Below are 25,295 nucleotides of genomic sequence, written 5' to 3'. Positions count from 1 at the left end.
TTCGAAGTTATAGTAATTTTAAACATCTTATTGAGTAACATTTATTGGCGTTTTGATTTTTTCTTTATTATTTTCTCTTTTGTAATTGTATTCGACTCGCAATTCATCATCAAAATGAAGTAAATAATGTTACGGGAAAATTTAATAGAAATGGAGCTAAGTAAGCTCTATAAGAAATGATAAATAACACATTTACGTTATCTACTGAATTACTAATGCCCAAGAGCAATCTTTTAAGCCAACTTGAACGTACACTTGATGTCAAAACTATATCTAAATAATGTCACAGTTGGTTATCATTCGCGCGTTTATTTCGCCCAGATTTGTATTAGCGCGAACAAGGCGTACGGGCCAGTGATAACTAACTGACATCACTCAGATATCGTATCTGCCAGTTAAAAAATAATCCGTTTTCTTACCGCACCAACTAGTCCGTGACTCACATAAATCATGCAACAAAGCTTAGAGTCATTTTCGACGCGCGTTCCTACTAATCGGTATTCGCAGGACGCAGGACATTTGTCCCTTGTGTCCGGGGCAGCTGGCGCATCTAGCCCGGATTAACTTGACAGCCTTAATACTTTGTTACAACATAATATGTTAGTGGATAACAAAATATTAATGTCGTTGGCAAGTTAGACAAATAGGAGGTTTTAAGGGGCCCACTGATTAAGAGCGGTTTCGCACTACGTCCGATCCGAATTCGATCCGAACCCGTGAAAATGTGGCCCGTTGTAGCCGTAGAACTATTTCTATGGTAAGTTACGCACTAGATCCGATCTCCGTCATCCGATTTCTTTCCGTCATTCTAGAATCTCCATTCCGGAGAAGATTTTTGACGGACCGAAGTAGCCTTAGTATTACTCGCGCATTGCGTCCGAGTTAAAGCCGAGCTGCGTACGAGAGGCAGCGGGGCGGGCGGGGTATGCGGCTGGGTGACGTGAAGCGGCAGGCATCCAGTGTATTAGTTCAGTGTATAGGACTAGTGCGTAAGCGAATATCCTAATTCGGTCCGAGTTAAACCCATATTTTCACGGGTTCGGATAGGACTAGTGCGTAAGCGAATATCCGAATTCGGTCCGAGTTTTCTAGACCCATATTTTCACGGGTTCGGATCGGATTCGGATCGGACGTAGTGTGAAACCGCTCTAACAGTCAGCCGGACGGTATCGGCCTATCAGTTAGAACAAAATTTTGACAGGCCGATACCGTCCGTCTGTTATTCAGTTACCTCTATTTGGATCGTCATTTATATAAAATAATGAGCGACTAATGTTTCCAATATATTTTAAAGAGTTAGGTTAACGTTTTAATATAAATTACAATAATGTATTAGAATATTATATTGCTGGCATAAATAGCAGCAGGAGCAATTATGTAAAAATCATACTTAATAAAAAATATCTTATTTCGGATCTAGTTTTCTTACTTAGTCTTAGTTACCTGCATATACATATTCAGACATATTATAAGAACAGTTACAAACTAGAATTATTAATAAAATTAATTTTGCAGATCCCTTCGCCGGATCAAAAGTAAAAGTTTTGTAGACTTGTCTAAAGATGTCAACGTCAAAATCTTTTATAAGATTCGAGCGCTTTTATGTAACGTCTCGCAAAAACGGGAAATATTCTACTTTAAAGTGTAAGATTTTTTAAATTCAGACTCAAATATGATAAGACTCGAGGACTTGGCTCCTACCATACTTTACTTTACTACCATAATTTACTACAATACACTAGCTTTACTTGAATTTACAACCTCATCATATTTACACCATCACTTTGGATTCTGTGCCAAACCTAAGCCTAATGCCTTAAACATTGACCTTTGAGAGATTTGTTGATGCCTCTAATCAACCCGCGCGTGGCCCAAACGGTGATTGAATACAAAATAGCCAGGTGCCTTATTCCAGACTTAACCTGTCGCGCGATGCCGCTGATTTAACAAGCTTTTATTTAACTGGCCCTGTTAGTATGTTGGTGTAGGTCAAATCTTGGAAGCTAATTTTGACCCACGTACAAAAAGTTACAAGTAGTTTTTACGAATTGGCCTCTCCTCTATAAGAGACATATTAGTATAAATAAATAAATAAACTAGAAATTTACTCCAGTTTTCCGTTTTCGCATAATTTAGAATGAGCTCCATGAAGGAACAGTTAGAAACTTAAAGCTTTAGCAGCATTTGCAGGAGTATGGTTTTACGGAATAAGGGAGAGAAAGGTGAGATGACTTAGTAATGAGAGCTTAACGTATTGCTTACGGACCCCACGGCCATTATTTAGGCTAGGAGGAGGGAAAATGGGCGGGATGGGACTATGTGTTTGTTTGTTTTATTAAACTAGGTGTTGGTAAAGTTAATGGGATATTTTGATTTTTAAGTGTTCCGTCACGCGTTGAGTAATTCGGATTACCGAAGTTAGGGATCAGTGCATACTGTATACAGATCACAGCTGGGAATAGACTTCACCAGAAAAAACTGTCGAAAAGAAATCTCTCCTCATCGCCTCCGCGAAAATAGAAATTATATTATGTTATCACATACGTCAATCGAGAGCTATTTAAATGCAGAGGTACAAATCCCAAGTACCCCCTACGTAGCAATAAATACGCAGATAGATTAGTAGCAGAGCGTCACAGACTAGCGAAGTCGGCGAAATCGGTCTATTGTCTCGGACCATTAGTATTTAACCGCCTCCCGGAATGCGTCAGAAATGCAACTTCCACCGCCGGTTTTAAATCTAAATTAAACAAGTGGCTCCTTACTAATATGTTTTACGACTATAATGAATTTTTTGACATGCCACTTAGCTTATAATATAATGATAAATTGTGAATTTTAATGTAACACATAAACAATAATAAATCTTAAATATATAGTAAAATGAATGTAATATAATGATATAAATGTATACGTAATTAATTTCCAAATTGTAAATTTGTCTGATGTCTAAAAAATCCTAATTTACCATGTTTGTGTATGTAGGTGAAAAATATATACTAAATGTACTATTTAACTAAACAGACTTGTAACCATTGTTACCAATAAACTTTCATTTTCATTTTCATTTTCATTTTCATTCATTTTCATTTTCATTTTCATTTTCATTTTCATTTTCATTTTCATTTTCATTTTCATTTATGTGCCTATTCAAGAGAGAGAGAGAGAGAGAGGCAAATTGACGAACGAATGAACGAAAGAAAAAAGAGTATTGTCTTGAAAGTGGTTTGCGGTAGGCCCTATGTTGAGAAATTAAATTGCAGCATATCTGTTGGGTTACTGTGACTTAGTAAGAAAAAAAGAAAGAACGAACGAAAGGAAGAAAGAAAGAAAAAAGGAAAAAGAGAGAGAGAGAGAAAAAAAGAAAGAAAGAAAGAAACTATATTTAAAATAGATACATTAACAAATAACACACACAACGTGACACAACACAAACTAGATGCTCAAATGCTCGCTAGATGTCTCTTTGTCAAATGTAAACTAGCTAACGAAGTTTATTTCCTAAAACAATGGGGTCGAGCCGTCAAGATCAATTCAGTACTACTCTCAAACAAAAGAAAAGTGGAAGTGTTATAGTGAAAGTGCTAATAGTGAATTGGCAAAGTGAAGTGAACTTTAAAATGAAGCGTTTAAGTACCGATTTGGGACAGCCAGGTTCGAACACCCTCAGGGTCTAATTATTAATTTCAATCACCGTTCGTTTGCCAACGCACAAAGTTCAAGACACCGTTTTATCTCGACTCAGAGAAAACTAGTTTAATTGTAAACTGAAGTCTTTCTGTCAAATATTTGCCCGCTTTACAAAGAGAAAGCACTGTGATTAATGGCTCGCTTTCCATTAATTTCATATTAATTAATAAGACATTCGCTTTGTTCTGTAACTCAACAGACCAGCAAAAACGTTTCAGCGTTTAAAATTATTACTTTAGAACTGGATTTAGGTCAAATTAACGTTGAATTTACAGACTGTGTGCTGACTGACTACTTAGAATAAAAAAAAAGTATGACGCAATACACAGGGACAAATTCAGAAACGGGATAGGTCAGGCTACCGTTGGTAGGTATTGTAACAACAGAAAAAAAACCGGCGAAGTGCGAGTCGGACTCGCTCACGAAGGGTTCCGTACCATTACGAAAAAACGGCAAAAAAAATCACGTTTGTTGTATGGGAGCCCCACTTAAATATTTATATGCTAGCTAGACAGTTGAAATTTTCAGAGATGATCACTGTGATAGTCACGGTACATGAGATACAGCCTGGTGACAGACAGACGGACAGTGGAGTCTTAGTAATAGGGTCCCGTTTTTACGCTTTGGGTACGGAACCCTAAACACGCAAAAATCCCAGTTGACCTTTTAGTATTACCTCCGATGCCGACGGAATAATAATAAAGTTCGATAAAGTTAGTTTGACAGGTCCAGTAAACTTTCACAAGCTATACACCAAGGTGTGCCGACGAGTGTCAGTGCCATTGTCAAAATTTTTCTAATGAAAAAGTCGTTGGTAGGTACATTTTTTTGGACAATCTTATACAAATCGACTACCTACGGCTCGGCCATGACATTGCGAACATAGAAAATATACGTAACCCAGGAACAATGATCGTGATAGCCAAGCCGAGCCTTAATTTTTAGACCATAATTATAATTTAGAACCCATTTATGAGTCGAAAATGTTCGGTCACAGTCTACGGACACACAAACAAACTCTTAATAATGGCGATTGATAGGGATATTGACTGTATTTAAAATAAACTAGTTCACACCATGCATCAAATAAAGCACCAGAACAATATTAGAAAAACTTTGACACATATTATTTATAGACACAATTTCTATTTTATAAATCGTATAGAACTATAAAAAGTAGGTAAGTTGACCGTGACGTCTTTTGCTAGTATTTCATATTTCATATAAAGTCTATAGTGGTACTTAAATCGTTTTGGCGTTGTGGCGTGGCAGCGTTGACGTTATTTGTGTACCACAAATATGTTATTTGCCATAGGTACAGTCGAAAGTTTTAATTTATGTACCCATTTTGTACCTTGTCACAGTGACAATAGTATGAGGTCTCTAGGGACTTTCATATTGATTGTCACTGCGACAAGGTACGAAATGGGTCATAAATTAATACTTTCGACCGTACCTACTCAATAGTGCAATTGCTTGCTCAGCGCCGTCTTAAACGATGCTGGGGCCCTTGGGCACATAAGAATTTGGGGCCCTTTTGGAAAGTAAAGAAAGCTAATTAAACTAACATTTTTCGACTATGATCTTCTATTTATTATGGGTAATCAAATATACTGTTACTGTCTGTCCTTCGGGGCCCCCTGAGGATGGGGGCCCTGGGCACGGGCCCCCTGTGCCCTTATGATAAAGACGATACTGTGCTTGCTGCATGCCGTTAGTGTTTATCGGCTATGCTTAACTTTGTTTGACAGTTCCAAAGTTTGACAAGCTCCGCTAAACAAAGGTGCACCGATCCGGGTGTCAGCCACGGTCAACATGCCCGGGAAATATTGGCCGACCCGGATCATCCGGCTCTGAACCGGTAAAACACTCGACGGCAGAATATGTGGGCAGAGGGAACACTTAATAAATGATTGATTGATTCTGCTTGTGTTTCTGTTTTCTTTTATTGAGGTGTGCATTAAAGAGTAAATGTATTGTATTATATTATAGAGGTGTTTATTCATTTAGAATAGTTAAAAAACTTCATAAAATATATTATAATAAATAAATAAATATTATAGGACATTCTTACACAGATCGACTAAGTCCCACAGTAAGCTGAAGAAGGCTTATGTTGTGGGTACTCAGACAACGATAATAATATATATTTTCTTCTTCCTCGCGTTATCCCGGCATTTGCCACGGCTCATGGGAGCCTGGGGTCCGCTTGACAACTAAACCCATGATTTGACGTAGGCACTAGTTTTTACTAAAGCGACTGCCATCTGACCTTCCAACCCAGAGGGGAAACTAGGCCTTATTGGAATTAGTCCGGTTTCCTCACGATGTTTTCCTTAACCGAAAAGCGACTGGCAAATATTAAATGATATTTCGTACATAAGTTCCGCAAAACTCATTGGTACGTGCCGGGGTTTGAACCCGCGACCTCCGGATTGAAAGTCGCATGCTCCTACCGCTAGGCCACCAGCGCTTGTCCATACAACGATATATATAATATATAAATACTTATACATAGAAAACAACCATGACTCAGGAACAAATATCTGTGTCATCACACAAATAAATGCCCTTACTGGGATTCGAACCCAGGACTATCGCCTTCACAGGCAGGGTCACTACCCACTAGGCCAGACCAGTCGTCAAATATAAATTAATATTTTTGAGGACAATCTTACACAGATCGACCTAGCCCCAGACTAAGCAAAGCTTGTACTATGGGTACTAGCCGACGATATACATACTTATATAGATAAATATTCGTGATAAACACAAATAAATGTCCTTACCGAGATTCGAACCCGGAACCTCCTGCTTCGTAGGCAAGGTCACTACCGACTAAGCTAGGAGGCCATTTCATAATCCATGAGCATAAAAGATATATTATGTTGTTTTAACATCGTGAGACTAACGGCTCGATTCCGAAAATGAATCAGATTTCTACTAGACTTCAACAAGTTACGAGACGGATAATTTAATGATATTTGTAAGATAGATATGTCAAATTTGACGTTTCCGCGATTCTGGAGGTCCTCTTGAACGATTTCGACAAGTTATGACTTAGATATCCAAGTCACATTTAGTCGATATCTAATGTAGATCTAGTTGATCTCTAAATCGTCTCAAGATCTTGTGATTATCTCGAATTCCGAATAGGCCTGTTAATGTACATTAAAATGTACGTATTCGTTGCAATCTAATTTGAACCTTTGATGAACCAAATAAAGTAGCATTTCTTTTGTTTCATTGCATTTAAAACAAACGAAATTCGTTCCATTTTACTTATGGAATAAGGTTCAAATTAAAAATTGGTAAACTTTATATGATGGGTCGTACGAGGTGAAACCTAAGCTGTGTAAGGACTGGACCCTTTGCAATAAATTTAAATCCAAACTCTGTACAGGAGGAAAACATTGGTCAGAGGTTCAGAGGACCGTCATAAACGGAGATGTTTAGCATACATACCCAAAGACGTACAATATATCAGAATAGCTATAATATCGGGTGGAACAGAATGAGGGACTTTTCTGCAAACGGGGAAATTTTTTGGATACGTACTTTATTTTTCACTTATTAATCACGTTAAATGCTCGGCCACGACATTGCGCGACTGGCGGCGGCGGCGGCAACCGTAGGTTGAAGCGAGGCAGCCATCGGCCCTTTCGTTCCCATCTATGGTTGCCGCCGCTGCCGTCGCCAGTCGCGCAATGTCATGGCCGAGTAGTAAGATTTCTAACTGTTTTTGAGATACAATTTGTTAAACATTAGTGCAAAAATCTGCATGTTTCAACCCTAGCAAGTAAATCGGATGAATGACATGACATGTGTCAATTTAAAATGTTAATAACTTTGTAGGGTTGTCACTGATGTAAATTTTTTAATGATTTTGTTTTACTTTTTAATCCAGCTTTACGATTATAAATACTCGATTGTCGATCGCTTAGATAACACTATCCTTTCAGCTTAGTCTCTAGAAATGTTCCATCCTGTATAAGTCTCTACTTGACTATGTTTAAAGTGCACGTCTCTCTCCGGAGCATCTACGTCCACTAGGAGAAGATCAACAGTAACATAATTATTGTAACTAATTGAATACAACCCTTACCCTACTCATAGTTTTGTGTTCCTGCCGGTGAGTAAGGTTGTCAGAGCTCAACGAGGGTGCGGAGTGTTAGAGTTGGCAACGCGCATGTAACACCTCTGGAGTGGCAGGCGTCAATAGGCTACGGAGACTGCTTACCATCAGGCGGGCAGTATACTGGTTTTCCAACGACGTAGTATAAAAAAAACATACTCATAGTGATGTCTACAGGATGGCCAAATATCATTGAAGTAATTACCTACTTTTAGTTATAACTGAAGATTATTTCTGAAATTAGAAATAGTTCATGTCTTTTCACAGATTCTGTAAAAAAAATCATGCCTTTCCTTTTACCATTCAATCTCCCAAAATCATCGGTATGAAACCGTTGTGAATAGAACTCAATCAACTTAGAATGGCCGTTTCAATAATATAGCCTTTTCAAGTATTTTTATACATTTCCTTTAGCAATTCAGAGTGATTTCTGAGAGCAATCAATGAAGATACTCGTATCTTGAAATGTAGGGTATGGACATAGGCTTTTGTATCATTATAGGAATTTCCGAAAAGAACGGGATTTCCCGTCGAATAGAGGCCGAGATACGGATATTCTAAACGAGATAGAACTGGAACGTATAAGTAAACACAGAATTTAATTACAGTATTGAATTGTTGTTGTTAGCCGCGACCACGACCAGTGAAACCTGTGTCGAAACGTAGGTAAATAAAGGTAATTGAATAAATTTCGCGTTAGACCCGTCTATAAATGTGAGTTAGTATTGAATTGTGTGATGTGTGATGCATCTGAGGGTTGCAGGCATGTTTAAAAAAATCTCAGTTGGGTGGTATACTTGTCTGCCATGAACATGGTATAAAAAATAGGGAGTAGTCATGAAAACTGCATGAAATTATGCAAAAATGTTAAATAAAAACAATAGTGCGACATATTAAAAAAACAAAAAGTCAGAGTCTATTCTTGAACAGTTTATTGAGATATTTCGATTGGATTGAACGGCTATAATTATGTGTAAAGATGAATTAATTGATCAATCAACTAATTAATGATTAATTGATTGAATTATATATCGGCCTAGGCTAAATATGCATACATGGTCTAAATGATACTCCTATACATAATCGAAATTGAATCGAAAGTTTAAAGAGTCAAGCAGGCCATTTAAAAACTGTTTCACACTTACAAAACACACTACACACTTAACACTTTAAAACAGGTACCATAATGAGGAATAATAAAATAATTTTGAAGCACAGAATTCTAATTAAGTAAATCAGGTCGGCGTCGGCGTGGCGTTATCAGAAATTCCCTCGGAGTAATTAACAATGAAGCCGCCATTAACAGGCGTTCCCCTCTGTCGAAAATAGGCGGCCAATGGTCAACCACATGTCAACCATATGTATGGACTGACGTTTATCTGACATGACGTACCTATACATTTGTTGTGCCCCTTCCCCGCAAAAAACGGCAGACTATTTTGTACCGAAAATTTTAGACATGGCGTCTCCGTTGGTTATATCCTCTAAGGAAATTCCGTTTTAAGGATTCTAAATTTAGCTTAACGATTATTTGACCACAGAAATTTTACTTTTAAGCGCAAAAACGTTTTTGCAGGACACGGAACAAAGCGAAATACGCCTTAATTAAGAAAACTAAGGAAAAGAGAGCCATTAATTACTTTCTCTTTGTAAAGCGGTCAAATATTTGAAAGATAAGACTTCAGTTTAAAGAAAAAGTAGTTTTCTACGAGTTCGGAGGCAGCGGTGTCTTGAACTTTGTGTGTTTGATGACGGATGAAACGGATGGCGGTTGAAACACTGTACGAGCGGTATTCAGATTATACTATTTGTAGAGTTCTGATCTTGTTATGATACGGCTTTGAGTGAGTTTTGAATTTGACTTTGACTTTGACTTGCACCAATTACTAACCCGGGGTTAATTAGTTAAACCTGGCGTTACCATGGTTACCAGTACAACTTGACACGGGGTTTACGGTTTAACCGGTTAACCCCAGGTTAGTGGGATGGTGCAAGGGGCGCTAAGAGATCGGTGTTCCCAAAGGTCACAAGTTGGAGCCTATTCGAAGCGGTGAATTTTTCCATTTTTTGTTTAAATAAAAACAAAATTGTGCTTACTGTTGATACCAATACTGTGACGTCGCGTATTGGTTTTCTGTATTTTCTTGTCTGACTCCGTTCTGCTTGTCTTTCCCCCGCCACATTAATTTCGTCGCGGCAATATGTCGCAATAAACCAGCGACAACGTTGTACAGAGTAATGATTGTTATAATCCAATATAAACACAGCTCTGCTTTGGTACATTTTCACGGAAACTTACCAACGTGTCTTGCTATTTCAGTCAGTCTCGGAACAAAAAGTACTGAGGTTGACTGAAGTAGCATGACAAAAATGAACGTTTCCGAGAAATTACGATGGAAAACAATAAAATTATGCACTACATCTGTACAACTGTTGAATGTATTTAGCTGTTACATCTTCACCTTGAAAACTCCATTTTCTCTCAATAAATTAAAATTTCATTTGAATTCGCCAGCGAATAAATTCCGCGCAAGACGTAACTTATTACGCAAAACGAACAAATGTTCCGTGTAAGAGTAACTTCATAATATTTGTCTTGTCTCGGGGCACAAAAGTTTAGCGAAGGAAGTTTTATGAAGTCGAGTGGACTTATTTTTGTGGACTTGGCTCGAAAATGAATTAAGTTGCGGCGCAAAAACTAGAGGCTTATTTTACTCGGTGCTTGTATTTTCTCGCTTGCCTTGTTTTTAACGTAGCGTATACTTAATTTAAAGTAATTACCGATCTGGAAGTCGCACTAGAAATGAAGTCGCGAGCGAGAACGCAACTCATGCTAGCAGGCGGTCTAGCATAAGTTACGTTCTCGCGCACGCGCGAGAACGCGACTCATTCTAGACCACCAAGTCTGTAGTCTTACGTTAGAATTAACCTGTTTAGTAAAAATGTTTAGTACTTAGCCAGGTAACAATCAATTAATATGAATTGGTAACTACATACTCGTGCCTACATAAACAATTTCTGTCATTGAAATAAATGTGTTTACTTAGCCTAGCCTTGAGACGGTACCTAATGGGGCCAGAGGTGTGGCGTCTCGCGTCTGCTACACTTCTACTTTCTCTTATTACTTATATTTATATTGTGTGTGTGCTGTTTCTGCTGCAGTATTGCAGTGCGACATTACTGCTGACTGCATTACTGTTGTAAATGTCAAAATCGATGCTGCTGCCCGGAATTTTGATATTTGCTATAGTAATGCAATCGGCAATTATTGCCAAATAGTGCGGCAGTATTGTCGCTGCGGGCGGACCCCGAACGTTACCTTAACCTACCTACGTCATAACGCTTATAAGAGTTACTAGTAGCAAAAAGAATAGATAGTATAGAGGGGTCCTGTCATTGTAAATTTTGTAGTCACTGTAAATTTACTGCCATCTATCGACACACGACTAAAACTCAAAATGAAAACGTATAGAGTTATCAAAACATGTATATATATGGATAAATGATTTTATTATTTTTATATCATTTTGATCCATGTTCATTCACTGATATCTATGTGTTAAAATTGTTAAATATGAAACGGTGTCGTCACGCCATCTAGCCGAGGATAGGCTAAAGGTGTGTGCGGCATCTATTCGAGAATGACTTTTACTTGAATTCCGAGGCACGTTTTTTCCTTAGACTTTATTCGTCTTATACGAAGTTACATATGTCTTTGCTAGTAGGTACGAAAACAAACTAAAAAAAAAGAAAATGTTAATATTTATTTCAGACACCAGGACCCAGGTATCCATATGTAAAAAGCATGTTTTCAGCATTCAAAACTTTAAACTGTTTACTTAACTATACATTTGTAATATTGATTTGTGTTTCCATACTAAAAATGCGTTTTTCTTTGTTCCAGCTCGAACTGTGTCCCACACAATAACCTCGTTAGAGGTCCCGCGGTGGACAGACCCCAGCAAGGAGGCTGAACTCCGTTGCCAGTATACCCGGCAACGCAACGACCCTGCGTTGCACTCCGTCAAGTGGTACCGCGGCACGCACGAGATCTTCCGATATACCCCGCAAGAGGTAAGATTACGATACGTGTACGTTAGAGGGTTTTTTTTGTTTTCAGCGGGTACATAATTGACTGCGTTTGTTTTCGCGTGACTCATCCGTTGCGCTTTCGAATAAAGCATTTTAGAAGAAGAAGAAGAGGAAAAAATATTATTTTATATTGATTAAATGTGACAAATTATTAGCAGTTAAAAATTACCTTGTTGTGTAGTGTAATAGATGTAAATTCCCATCAATCCGAAAACCATTAGATTAGGTATTATTGTTTGTAAGCAGTAGGTATATAATTATATACCCAGTATCTTCTATGAGAAATTAAAAATAGTATGTCGTCAAATATTATTCATTAGCAATTATCGGTTTACATGAGCCTTTAAAAACATTTCAAAATTATATTCATAAGGTGCGGCCATTTACATCAAACATATTTCCTCACTTAAGAATTTAAGCTAAAATTTTAAGAAAACTAAACTCAAGCCCCTACAACATAGAGTTCAAAATCGACTAAAAGGCACGATTAATGTAAAATTTTGCATTTACGCCCATAAATCAACGATTTGGCTATTATTCAGTGACCGGGCGCGACGCAGGTTGCATTGTGGAACATTATCGTGGATCTGAGTTGGCATTCATGTCCCCTTCCGACCAATAGCGACTCGATTACTCAGGTTACCAACATAAGAATGGTTTTTAATTTAAGTAATTTAATTTATGTATGCCAATAGCAGTTAAACTATTAGTATGTAAAGTAATCTATCTTAAACTTGACCCGTCGAGCGACCACCATATTTATAACAAAGCCTGTGTGATTTTTACTGGTACCAAAATCAATTGAACCAGGTGAGATGGGCGGATAGTATGTCTACAGAGTATTAGCTTGAGTGTGGTGTGACGCAAGGAGGGCTTACGTCTCCCAAGCTTTTTAACCTTTATACCTATAAATAAACTGATAAACGAACTGAGTAGCACATATTCAGGCTGCTATATACATGGTGTTTGTGCCAATAATCTTAGTTATGCGGACGATATGATGCTGCTCAGTTCGTCTATCAGTGCCCTTAGGAAAGTGTTTGCGGTTTGTGAGACGTATGCTGAGACCACAGACTACCCAGACACCGCATTATGAAGCGTTCACAAAGAGCACGAGGTCACCACACATATGTACAATTTTACTTGTAAAATGCTACGAATCCAGCAGCACAATAGAGTTGTATTCTACGCTATTAGGGTTCCGTACCTCAAAAGGAAAAAACGGAACCCTTATAGGATCACTCGTGCGTCTGTCTGTCTGTCTGTCTGTCTGTCTGTCTGTCTGTCCGTCTGTCACAGCCGATTTTCTCCGGAACTACTGGACCAATCAAGTTGAAATTTGGTACACATATGTAAGTTTGTGACCCGAATACGGACATGTAACGTAAACAAATGAATTTTAAACATGGGGGCCACTTTTGGGGGGTAAATGAAAAAATGAAAAAAAAATTTTTTCAAACTATATCATGTTACATATCAAATAAAAGAGCTTATTGTAAGGATTTCAAATAATTTTTTTTTTAAATTTTCGAATCAACAGTTTAGAAGTTATTCAAGAAAATAGGCAAAAAATGACCATTCCCCCCCCCTTATCTCCGAAACTACTAGGTCTAAAATATTGAAAAAAATACATAAAATAGGTCTATACCTATAGATGACAGGAAAACCTATTAGAAATGTACAGTCAAGCGTGAGTCGGACTTAATTACAGTTTTTAATCCGACCCCTACGGAGTTTTTAAAGAGATTTCACTCACGTTTCACATAAAAAATACATTGTTAACAGTGCCGGATTACTTAGAGTAGTAGTTTTCTTAGAGTAATTGGTGATAATTTTCTGATAAGATAATCATTTTAAATATTTAACGGTCTTACCTACTTACGAGTAATTGTAAGGTCAAATTAAAAATAATGTTTAAAAAAAATGTTAAATTGAGAGCTAGCTTAAAGTTTTTTGTACTCGTCGACTTTAATGGTTGAATTAATAAAGACTTTGTAACCAATAAGCAAAACAAGCACGTGCTTAGGGCACCACGAGGCCTTGATGCGAGGCCTTCTGCCTTAATTACACTTGGGCGTGGATCCAAATCCAAGCTTTCCTCTTTCGCAGCTAGGCCTACTGCCTTTCTCACACTTCGCCAATTCAATTCCAAACTCTGCTTTCTTGCATATTTTATGCATGAAAACAACCTCGAATATCGAAGCCTAAGAAATATCGAGCCCTATGCGAAGCTAGGCTGATAGAAAACTGTCCCATCCCTTCTTCTCTCTCTCTTCTCTCTTTCTTCTTCTTCTTCTTCTCTGTATGAAATCCTGGATTCGCGCCTGGTTGGGACTAAAAGTAAAATTGCGTTTGTATATCGAAAAATTTTCGCGCTCGCTTCGCTCGCGTTTTCAATAACTTTATAAGGTATGATAAAGGTGACATTCGGGTGGCGACTGCAGCAACATTACTCTGTTGCAACGTTACTGCTGCAGTACTGTCAACTTCCGTGATAAAATGATGTGACTGATTTCCATACTAAAAGTAAAAATTTACAACTGTCTATCATATTGCGTTTTTATATCGAAAATTTTTCCGCGCTCGCTTCGCTCGCGTTTCTATTACTTTCTAAGCTATGATAAAGGTGACATTCGGGTGGCGACTGCAACAGCATTAGGTACTCTGTTGCAACATTACTGCTGCGGCACTGTCAATTTTCGTGATAAAATGATGTGACTGATTTCCATTCTCAGCTGTAACGCGGCAATGAACTTCTCTCAATTTACCAAAAAATCAATGTAATCTTGATGACCCGAGGGAGAGGGGGCACCTAGAAATCCTTAGGGCATCAACATATCTTAATCCGGCACTGATTGTTAAAAATTGTGTAATATACGGAACCCTTGGAACGCGAGTCCGACTCGCACTTGGCCGGTTTTTATACTATAATAACCCAAGAACACCCCTAAAGCTTAATAATTATAAATATTTTTAAAATACTCGAGTAGTGGTCCTGATTGTGGCCGCAACTGAAATAAGCGGTCGATCTGCCATACTAAATTTGTAAGGGAGAGCATATGTGTGGTGACCTCGATTGACTTATGTGCTCCGTCTAGTAGTTGAGGAGGTATGTGGCTGATACACATGGATTGCAGTACAACCCAAAGAAAAGTCAGGTGCTAATGTTCAAGGCTGGTACACGCCAAGCTCTGTACCCCCTGTTGTACTGCATGGAACCACACTGTCTGTTGTGGATAAAGTGAAATATCTAGGGCATAACAGAACGCAAGACCTTAATGATGACCTAGATATAGAGCGGGAGCGCATTGGCTGTAAGGTCTAACATGCTCGCCCGCAGGTTTGCTCGATGCTCAAGAGAGGTAAAAATTGTGCCTTTTAAAGCTTTCAATCAATCATTTTACTCGAGCAGCCTGTGGGTGAAGTATACGAAAAAAGCCTTAAATGCCCTGCGCGTGCAATATAATAATGCACTCAGAATGTTGTTGGGGTGCCCACATGGTGTAGCGCATCGCGCATGTTCGCCGAGGCCCATACAGACGATTTCCATGCGGTTATGCGAAAGAGAATCGTCTCGATGATGGGTCGGCTTAGGGGCAGTACTAACAGTATTCTGGAGGTCATTGCAGAGAGGCCTGAGAATCCTATCCTGGCGCATTGGATTCGCCAAGTTATAGGATTACTTAAATTTAGTTTAGGATATAGTTTAATATAGCTGGTCAAGCAGATCTTGTCAGTAAAAAATGGCGCGAAATTCAAATTTTCTATGGGACGATATCCCTTCGCGCCTACATTTTTCAAATTTGCCGCCTTTTTCTACTGACAAGATCTGCTTGACCAGCTATATATGTACATATACTCGTAGTTGTAATATTATATTAGGTGCAAAAATTAACATTAGTTCCTAAGTTATACTAACAAATATGGATGCAAATCTGAAATAAATATTTTCAATTCAATTCAATACCTACAAGTTCTACAATGAGAATCACACGGGCTAACCGCTGGCAACAATGGCTCACCCATGTTAGTCATAGACAATGGATTGCGTGTAAGTCTGTGTAAGTGCGCTGCTTGATGGAGGGTCCACACCGACCGGCTAGTTTCCTGTTGATGTGGTCCACTAAGGCCCTGGTCTCCTATTTTATGCTGTACACGGCGTCTGGCGTCAGCGTCAACGTTTTTGAACAAAAAAGACGCTGACGTCGACGTCTAAAACAGACCACAACAGTACATCTCTATAGTAAGCATCGTGACGCAGACGCTGTAAGCGGCCGATGGCGTTTATAGGAGACCAGGGCCTAATTTATTTGTTGCGCGGCAATCATGAAGAGACATTAAAGAAATGAGCAAATTATTTGAAAAACCTTTACTTGAAAACTGTATTTTTAGGAAAATGAACTCCTAAACGTATCCTACTCCTTCTTTCGAATCTAGTCGAACAAAATGTATCTATTGTCAGTCGCATCGTAATAACAAATCGATTGACACCTCATTCACTAATAAACTCAGTTTTAAGGTTATAGTTAAACATAAGTCATATACGAGTAGGTACAATACGTAATAAATAGGTACCGCTTAATTGCTTTCGGTTATGATATTTTGTCCCTGACGAATGGAGACAGACAGTATAATAATGCGTTACAGATGAAAAGAGCCTGTTTGTGCAAATTCTTATGGTCCACTTATATAATATATGTAGTTGTTGTATCAAAAATAGGTATGTGAAACTTATAACGATGTCATAGATATTCTATACTTATCTTTAACTTATTATTAGCACCAATTTATTTCTTTAACTGGTACCTAATTTTAACAATGTAGGTATTGTTTCCTTTTTACGTTCGGTCGGTTGGAACCAGTTTAATAATGAATTTTTCGCGTGCGTACAATTTGGTATGTTAACGAACGTGAAAAGTTAGCTTATTATAATTATTAAAGTATTCTAGGGCCATTATATTTTTATTTATAAGAGAGGGGAATAGAGGCGTGTTTGTGGGGTTTACTCTATTAAAACTATTTTTGTTTGTAGTGTATTTTTAGGGTTCCGTAGCCAAATGGCAAAAAACGGAACCCTTATGGATTCGTCATGTCTGTCTGTCTGTCTGTCTGTCCGTCCGTATGTCACAGCCACTTTTTTCCGAAACTATAAGAACTATACTGTTGAAACTTGGTAAGTAGATGTATTCTGTGAACCGCATTAAGATTTTCACACAAAATAGAAAAAAAAACCAATAAATTTTGGGGGTTCCATACTTAGAACTGAAACTCAATTTTTTTTTTCATCAAACCCATACGTGAATAGGTCTTCAAAAATGATATTGAGGTTTCTAATATCATTTTTTTCTAAACTGAATAGTTTGCGCGAGAGACACTTCCAAAGTGGTAAAATGTGTGTCCCCCACCCTGTAACTTCTAAAATAAGAGAATGATAAAACTAAAAAAATATTATGATGTATATTACCATGCAAACTTCCACCGAAAATTGGTTTGAACGAGATCTAGTAAGTAGTTTTTTTTAATACGTCATAAATCGTAAACCGCAATTTTATTATGTTACTTGCTGCTACCAAAGATATATGTAACTTCGTATAAGACGAATAAAGTCTAAGGAAAAAACGTGCCTCGGAATTCAAGTAAAAGTCATTCTCGAATAGATGGCGCACACACCTTTAGCCTATCCTCGGCTAGATGGCGTGACGACACCGTTTCATATTTAACAATTTTAACACATAGATATCAGTGAATGAACATGGATCAAACTGATATAAAAATAATAAAATCATTTATCCATATATATAAATTTTTTGATAACTTTATACGTTTTCATTTTGAGTTTTAGTCGTGTGTCGATAGATGGCAGTAAATTTACTGTGACTACAAAATTTACAATGACAGGACCCCTCTATACTATCTATTCTTTTTGCTGCTACGGAACCCTTCATGGGCAAGTCAGACTCGCACTTGGCCGCTTTTTTGTAACCTAATTGTCCCAACATCAGATAACTAACATGATACCAAAATAATCTCTTAAGTACACAGTGAGAAAAGGTGCTCTTAAAACACGTTCGTTTAATCAATGATAATTAATTCCATGAATACAAGATCTACGTTTAATTTTGTGTAGGTGTACATGGTTTTTTATTTTCTTCATTATTTTAATACTCCAATGGAGTATACCCCAAAACAATTTCCTTTTTTTCAATGTTATACAATTAAGGATGACTCGCGTTAGACCGGGCCGTGTCCGGGCCGGAGCTTCCGGGCCTTACTTTTCTATGACAGATGACCGTGATCACGTGATGCTTCCATAGAAAACGAAGCGCCGGCAGCTCCGGCCCGGACACGGCCCGGTCTAACGTGAGTCATCCTTTATCATGAAGCATTGTCCCACCATTTTTGCTACGGCTCATTAAGCCGGTGATCCTCTTGGCAGCCGAATTAGTGTAGGAAATCAAGCAAGTTGTTGTATGGAGGTTATTGTATAGTATGAGCCGAAACTAACATATAAATATCCAAAAAAAACCGGCCAAGTGCGAGTCTGCCTCGCGTTTCTAGGGTTCCGTACATAATTCCGACTCACGCTTGACTGCACATTTCTAATAGGTTTTCCTGTCATCTATAGATAAAGAACTATTTTGTGTATTTTTTTCAAGATTTTAGACCCAGTAGTTTCGGAGATACAGGGGGGAATGGTCATTTTTGGCTATTTGTATTTTCTTAAATAACTTCGAATCTATGTATTTTAAAATTATAAAAAAAATATGTCCATCTTTGGGTTACTAATTTTTGATCGAGTATGTTTAGATATAAGTGTTAATTACTAATAGGTTTAGTTGTATATGGTTTATGATGTAATTTGAATTGTATTGAATGGAATTAAGAAATAAATTTATTTTCTTTATTATTTACATATGTGTACCAAATTTCAACTTAATTGGTCCAGTAGTTTCCGAGAAAATAGGCTGTGACAAACAGACATACAGACGCACGAGTGATCCTATAAGGGTTCCGTTTTTTGCTTTTGAGGTACGGAACCCTAGAAACACTCCTAAGTTAGGTATATATACGTAAAAATACAAATATATTATGTTTATATAATATTTAACCGAGTAATTCCTCCGTCCAAAATTTTTTTACCAAATAAGTTATTGGCACTTCTTCTGGGATATTTTTTTTTATTTCATATAGATTGTTGCAATACGTTACATGAATATGTCCGGTGAAGACGAAAGTTTGAACGGAGCATTTTTCCATAAAAAGATATTAAAGATTTAAGACTTCAGGTATTTACCTAAATACTATTATTATTATTCTTTGGATATTTATACAATACTTTTTATTTTTTGATACCTTATTATATTGTAAAGTTTTTTCTGGCAGAGGAATTACTGCGGGGTCTACTACCTTTATTTACTACACTAAATGGAATGGAATATAATGTAACAAAATAACGTCAAAACCTGTGAGTGTCTTTGACAGACAATTTCTTTCATTTCCCTTGGGGTTTTTCCATCAATAATTAAAGCGTTAAGAACAATGCTCAAAAAAGATTCAATGATGACTCATACATAGGTACATACATATAATCACGCCTATTTCCCGGAGGGGTAGGCAGAGGCCACGGATTTCCACTTGCTACGATCCTGAAATACCTCTTTCCCTTCCTTCGCTTTCATAACATTCCTCATACACGCTCGCCGGTTTAGGGTGCTCTTGACCTGGCCTTTCTTCAGGATTTCCCCCATCTAATCAGAGAAAGTCCGCCTAGGTCTACCCCTTCCAACTCCCACTTCTACTTCTCCCTTATACACTCTCTTTATTAGCCTGCTTTCACTCATTCTTTCCACGTGTACACACCAACTCAATCTCAACATACCTCTCTCAATTTTTGTCACTACATCTTCGTTCAGTCCACACTTATCACTATCTCTATCACTTATGACTCGTATAAATACAATATTAAATTAATTTACATTTTAGTCGCCATTTTAAGCTAAAACACGTGCTACCAAAAGTACTTAATAATTCTGCCGTAATCAGTAAGCACAGTGTACAAGCGAATCAGTGGTCTCGATTTAGTATCCACGTTTAGATGCTATTCAAAAACCAACCGTAGAATGATATACACAAGGTTGATATTACGTTGTATAGTAAAAGTAATGCTTGTATAATGTTGGCTCAGTATTCAAATTGTTATTTAATTTCCCTGTACTAAATTGGAGAGTATCGGGCTACCTATGTTGATTGATTAAAAGGTGACTCACGCGTCCGGGCCGGGGCCGGGCCGGAGCTTCCGGCGCTTCGTTTTCTATGGAAAGCACCACGAGATCACTGATCAGCCGTCATAGAAAATCGGACGCCTCGGCCCGGTCTAGCGTGAGTCATCCTTAATACCTACTCATATGTAGCTGGAATAGATATTTAAGCGTCGAACCGGATTGTGATATAGGTGACGTTCGAATTCAGATTGCCCAAGCATTACCTGCATGTTTCCGCCACGGCAGACGATGTGGTGGAATATCTTCGCAAGAAGACCCGTTACGAGTTGAAAGTGTTCCAGCTGCGATCGCGACATTACGTGCACTTCAGCTCGTTTGTGGTGCGCGTGCCGCGGCCTTTGCTGGAAGCCATCGCGAGCACGGACTTCTGGCCGAAGGGTGTGATATTTCGGCGGTTCCGTGGGAATCTGCCGAATCCTACACCAGAGCAAGTGACGCCGCAACAGAAAACTGCGTCACGAAAATGATTTTTTAGTATTTAAGTTTTTTATTATTGTATATATATGTTAGTTTGTAAGGTATGTATCTATGGGCCTTAGTAGCCTGAAAATAAATGTTTTGATTGATTGATTGATTACTGCTACAGTATTGCAGCGCGACATACTTAACTGCCGCAAATGTCAAAATTCTGGTCAGCGTCGTGTTTGACATTTACGGCAGTATATTGTCGGCAGTAAGTAATGGTAACATTCCATTTCTAACCGCAGCTGCACTACCAGTACTGAACGCGTCGCTGTCATTGTCGATTTCCATAGTAAAATGAACAGTATTGCAGCTGCAGTTGGAAATGGAATGTCACTCTAATGCGCTGCAATACTGCAGCAGTACCTACTTGCTTGAGCAATCTGAAACAGAACGTCACCTTTGGGTCAAACAGATCACTGTGTTATGTCTTTCCTGTAGACATACACAAGAGTTAAGGGCTATAAAGGTTAATTTTCTTATTTAACCCTTATCCACGTGAAAAGGTCCTCCTTTTATTTAAAGAACTATGATAAAATCATTACTTACATGCCCACAAGCTGTTAACTATTGCCCACAGGAGAGAAAACTAGTGTGTTATCGCGAACAGTACATTTTTCTCTCCTGTGGGGAATAGTTAACAGCTTGTGGGCATGTAAGCAATGATTTTATCATAGTTCTCTAAATAAAAGGAGGACCTTTTCACGTGGATAAGGGTTAAATAAGAAAATTAACCTTTATAGCCCTTAACTCTTGTGTATGTATGTCTACAGGAAAGACATTGATCTGTTTGACCCCTTTATGAGTTTCTTGGAACATACCTAGGTCATGTGTGTACCTATATGCGTTTTTCGGTTAAACTAGGTTAATCTTAAATTAGCCTATTTTCCCCTCTGGGTTACAATGTGAGGTTTTTTCTGGAAAACTAGTGTTTAAGCGATGAGCTTGCTAAAACAAAACCTAGACTTCTTTAGAATGCTACTAGGAACGCGTTAAATTGACGAGAGGTATTTAAGCTTTCACATAAGTAGGAACTTGTTTTTGGTAGCCCTTGATACCTAAACAATATAGTAACCTGAAAATATCAAGCTTCACCAATCAAAATTCACCACCTCCGGCAAGACTCGAACATGCGACCTCTTGGAAAACCGGTCCAATCGCTGCTACCCACTGGGCTATTGGAGGCTTACCAGAAGCGTGCAAATTTCTATTCCTTCCCTTGCTTACATGCCTTAACACATTTATTGCCACCAGAGATATATATGAATGAATGAAAATCTTGATTTCAGGCAACTAATGGCCCATACATAAATACCTTAAAAACTAGCATACATATTATATAAAAATATATTTTAAAACTAAACACTAAATCACATTATTATGTAACTCCGTATAAGATAAATAAAGTCTAAGAAAAAAACGTGCCTCAGAAATCAAGAAAAAGTCATTCTCGAATAGATGGCGCCATACCTTTGGCCTATTTTCGGCTAGATGGCGTTGACGACACCGTTTGATATTTAACAATTTTAACACATATCAGTGAAAGAACATGGGTCAGTATGGAACAATAAAAATTAAAAATCATTTATCCGTAAACATATTTTGATTAATTTATACATTTTAAATTTTATTTTAAGTTTTAATCGTGTGTCGATAGATGGCAGTAAATGTACCGTGACTACAAAATTTACTTTGGCAATAGCCCTCTATACTATCTATTCTCTTTGATTGCCACTAAGTGCTACGGGTTGCGCTCGTAGCGGGTAGCCACGTTTTTGCCGTATGGAGCGCATAGTCGCTACGAACAGTGTACCCGACAGTCGGGTTCTTGGCCCTGAATGTGTTAAGAGTAGTTTAGTATGCGTTAGCACATTGTTTTACTGTACCGCTAGTGTAAATCTCATTCGATATCGTGACGTGACGTACGCGTTTGTTACGTGTCACTTTGTATGTGATTTTGAGTTTCCAAAACGTCCCGCTTGGCGCGCTGTTCAAAACCCCATACAAAAATGGACATAACGCAAACGCACGTCAATCTATCGAATGAAAACACTAGGTTTTGGTGAATTTTCAATATAACTTTAGACTCCGGTGCCTGTTAAGATAGAACATACTTACGGGTGTACAATACTTACGAAGTATATAATGAAATATTGTAAAACCTTGGCTTATTAAAAATATAAAGGGATAAAACACAAAAAACAGGATTATAGAAAAGTCTAATAAGGCCCTTTATTTTAACAATATTCATCATTAGATACTCTTCATCCCTTTGAAAATAGCCAAGGGCTGTCCAAAGCCCGCGAAACGACATAAAATACTCGAAGGGCCTACTAGAAGCCTCCTAGAGACCGTATTAGGGGCCCGAAGGGGTGTTATTATAAATGCTAGCCGTGAACGAGTCAAAGGCTAGAGCCCTTTCTGACACCATTGTAATTGAGAAAATTTTCTTAATTGTGAATAGCCCTTTATCTAATCCTATCTAGAAGGGAGCTTTGTGTTTCAAAATAATTTGTTTTTATTACTTACATTGCATGCTTTATTTGTTTAAAATTCAATAGGGGGTATTACTGCAATGTTCTGCCGCCAGAGTGCAGCACTAGCTCGAGTAAACCATAGAGTAACTTATACACACTGTGCTTTAAACTGTTTTTTGACAAGTTTTCACAGACAAAAAAATATGTCATTGATACATCAAGGCGGTTTGTTAACAAGGACCTACCGGGAAACGCGAAAATCGAAATTTAGTTATCTGCCTCTTTATCGCTCGAATAAGCAAGAGTGATAGAGAGGTTAGATAACGAAATTTCGATTTTCTTGTTTCGCGGTAGACCCCCAGATTGTGACGTATAGTGGAAGTGGCGCCTCCTACGCAGAGTTTCGAGTAATATTCCCTATTCAGTTTCACCGGTCCCGTTGTCTGTGTGTCTGTAATCATATCTTGCAAGTTAAGACCCACTTCCCGGTTTCCAATGAAGCTGAAAATTTGCATACATGTGTAAGTTGGGTGACAATGTACATAATATTATGGTACAGTCACCTGCAATAATATGTTACTCTTCGATCGCCGCAAAAATATGTGACACGCTCTTATGGCTCTACAAGTAAGATCGTGTCAGATATTTTTGCTGCCTTCGTTGTGTAACATATTATTGCAGGTGACTGTACCATCAAGCTGATGTGTTTGATGGAGACAGGAGTTGCCCTTGGGAACTCTGTGATAAAACAACGCAAACTAATTTTATTGTGATTGCTATCAGTTGCCTGTGGAAAGAAAAGTACAGTCAGCGATAAAAGCTTGTACCAAAAATACCCTTTTCGCCAAAAACTTACACGATTGTGATTAGCCCGGGTAACACAAACTGGTTTTCTCGAGAATCCAACCCAACTCTCTCGCAATGGGAATGACGGGCTGCTCGTGTCTTGTCAATGGGGATTCTGACAAGACGACAGCAACCGCAAAGGGTCGGGAACGCACATTTATTGGGAATAGTGATGTCTCGGGAAATATTTAAGATTTATCTATCTTCTATAAGGTATATTTAATTGCACAAATGGGTCTACCGCGATATAATTTCATTGTTTTTACCTTTAATTCCGACGTTTCAGCTGAGTTGCACCAGCTGTGGTCACGGAAAGACAGTCTTTCCGTGACCACAGCTGCAAACAATGAAATTATATCGCGGTAGACCCATTTGTGCAATTAAATATGTGTACAAAACGCGAGAGTTTAAAGTTTTATAAGGTAATTCTTTAATTTTTTAATTAGGGGCCACTTTTATTGAGACACAGACAAAATTATTAAATATATTAAGAACGGGTCACTCACGTATTTTAAATCGAAAAACGCTCGACATATTCACTGTATGCATGGCCATATTCGCTGGCCACTGTTTAATAACTGGCCACCTGGTACTAAAAATGAATTCTATTCACCTATAAACAAATTCATTTTACTATAAGGTGGCTAGTTATTGAATGATGGCCAGTTATTGAAACCTTATACTAAAATGAATTCTGTTTATAGGTGAATAGAATTCATTTTTAGTACAAGGTGGCCAGTTATTAAACAGTGGCCAGTAATTGACGAATTACCCTACATTATGAAAATAATATTTAATGAAAATATTTTAACGTGTAAGGCTACTTGTTGCGATTATGACAAGCACGACTTTCGAAAATCGTGTCGCGTTAAGCTTTATTCAAACTTTTCAACGAAAACATTTGGAAAAAACTATTTTTTACGTAATAATCGAGTTCAGTATTCCTTGGGAAATATTTATCTCGGAAATATTCAAAGACGAATGAATATTCTTACATACGGACCTACATACGTCACTACGCGGTTTATTTGGACAGTGACAAATCTTAACAGACATTGTACGTACCTACAATATACACACACAAAATCAGTGAAAACAGGACACATTATACGGAAATCTTCTTGGAAGATGGCACGTTTTCTTGGCGTTGGAGTGTACGAGTACATACACGATACGTACGAGTATTGATCAACAATTCAAACCTTCCCAGTGTGCTGTTGGGATCCTGAGTGACAGTTTACTCGTACATTTATTTGATTTATTCAAAATGGTCCGTGGTGAAATGGTAAATTGGGCATTAAAATTCAAAGT

The 25,295-nt window shown here is 37.9% G+C and overlaps 1 protein-coding gene across 1 annotated transcript in view; it reads left to right on the top strand.

The window, feature by feature from the left end:
* Positions 1-25,295, top strand: part of LOC134791629 (uncharacterized) — a 178,913-nt gene that overhangs the window by 78,391 nt on the left and 75,227 nt on the right. Inside the window, exon 2 of the mRNA XM_063762677.1 lies at positions 11,730-11,899. Coding sequence (XP_063618747.1) covers positions 11,730-11,899 — 170 coding nt within the window. The remainder of the gene's footprint in view (positions 1-11,729; positions 11,900-25,295) is intronic.

Source organism: Cydia splendana, chromosome 6 (genome assembly GCF_910591565.1).
Source record: "Cydia splendana chromosome 6, ilCydSple1.2, whole genome shotgun sequence".
Taxonomy (NCBI): Eukaryota; Metazoa; Arthropoda; class Insecta; order Lepidoptera; family Tortricidae; genus Cydia; species Cydia splendana.
This window is presented reverse-complemented; position numbering and strand designations above follow the sequence as displayed.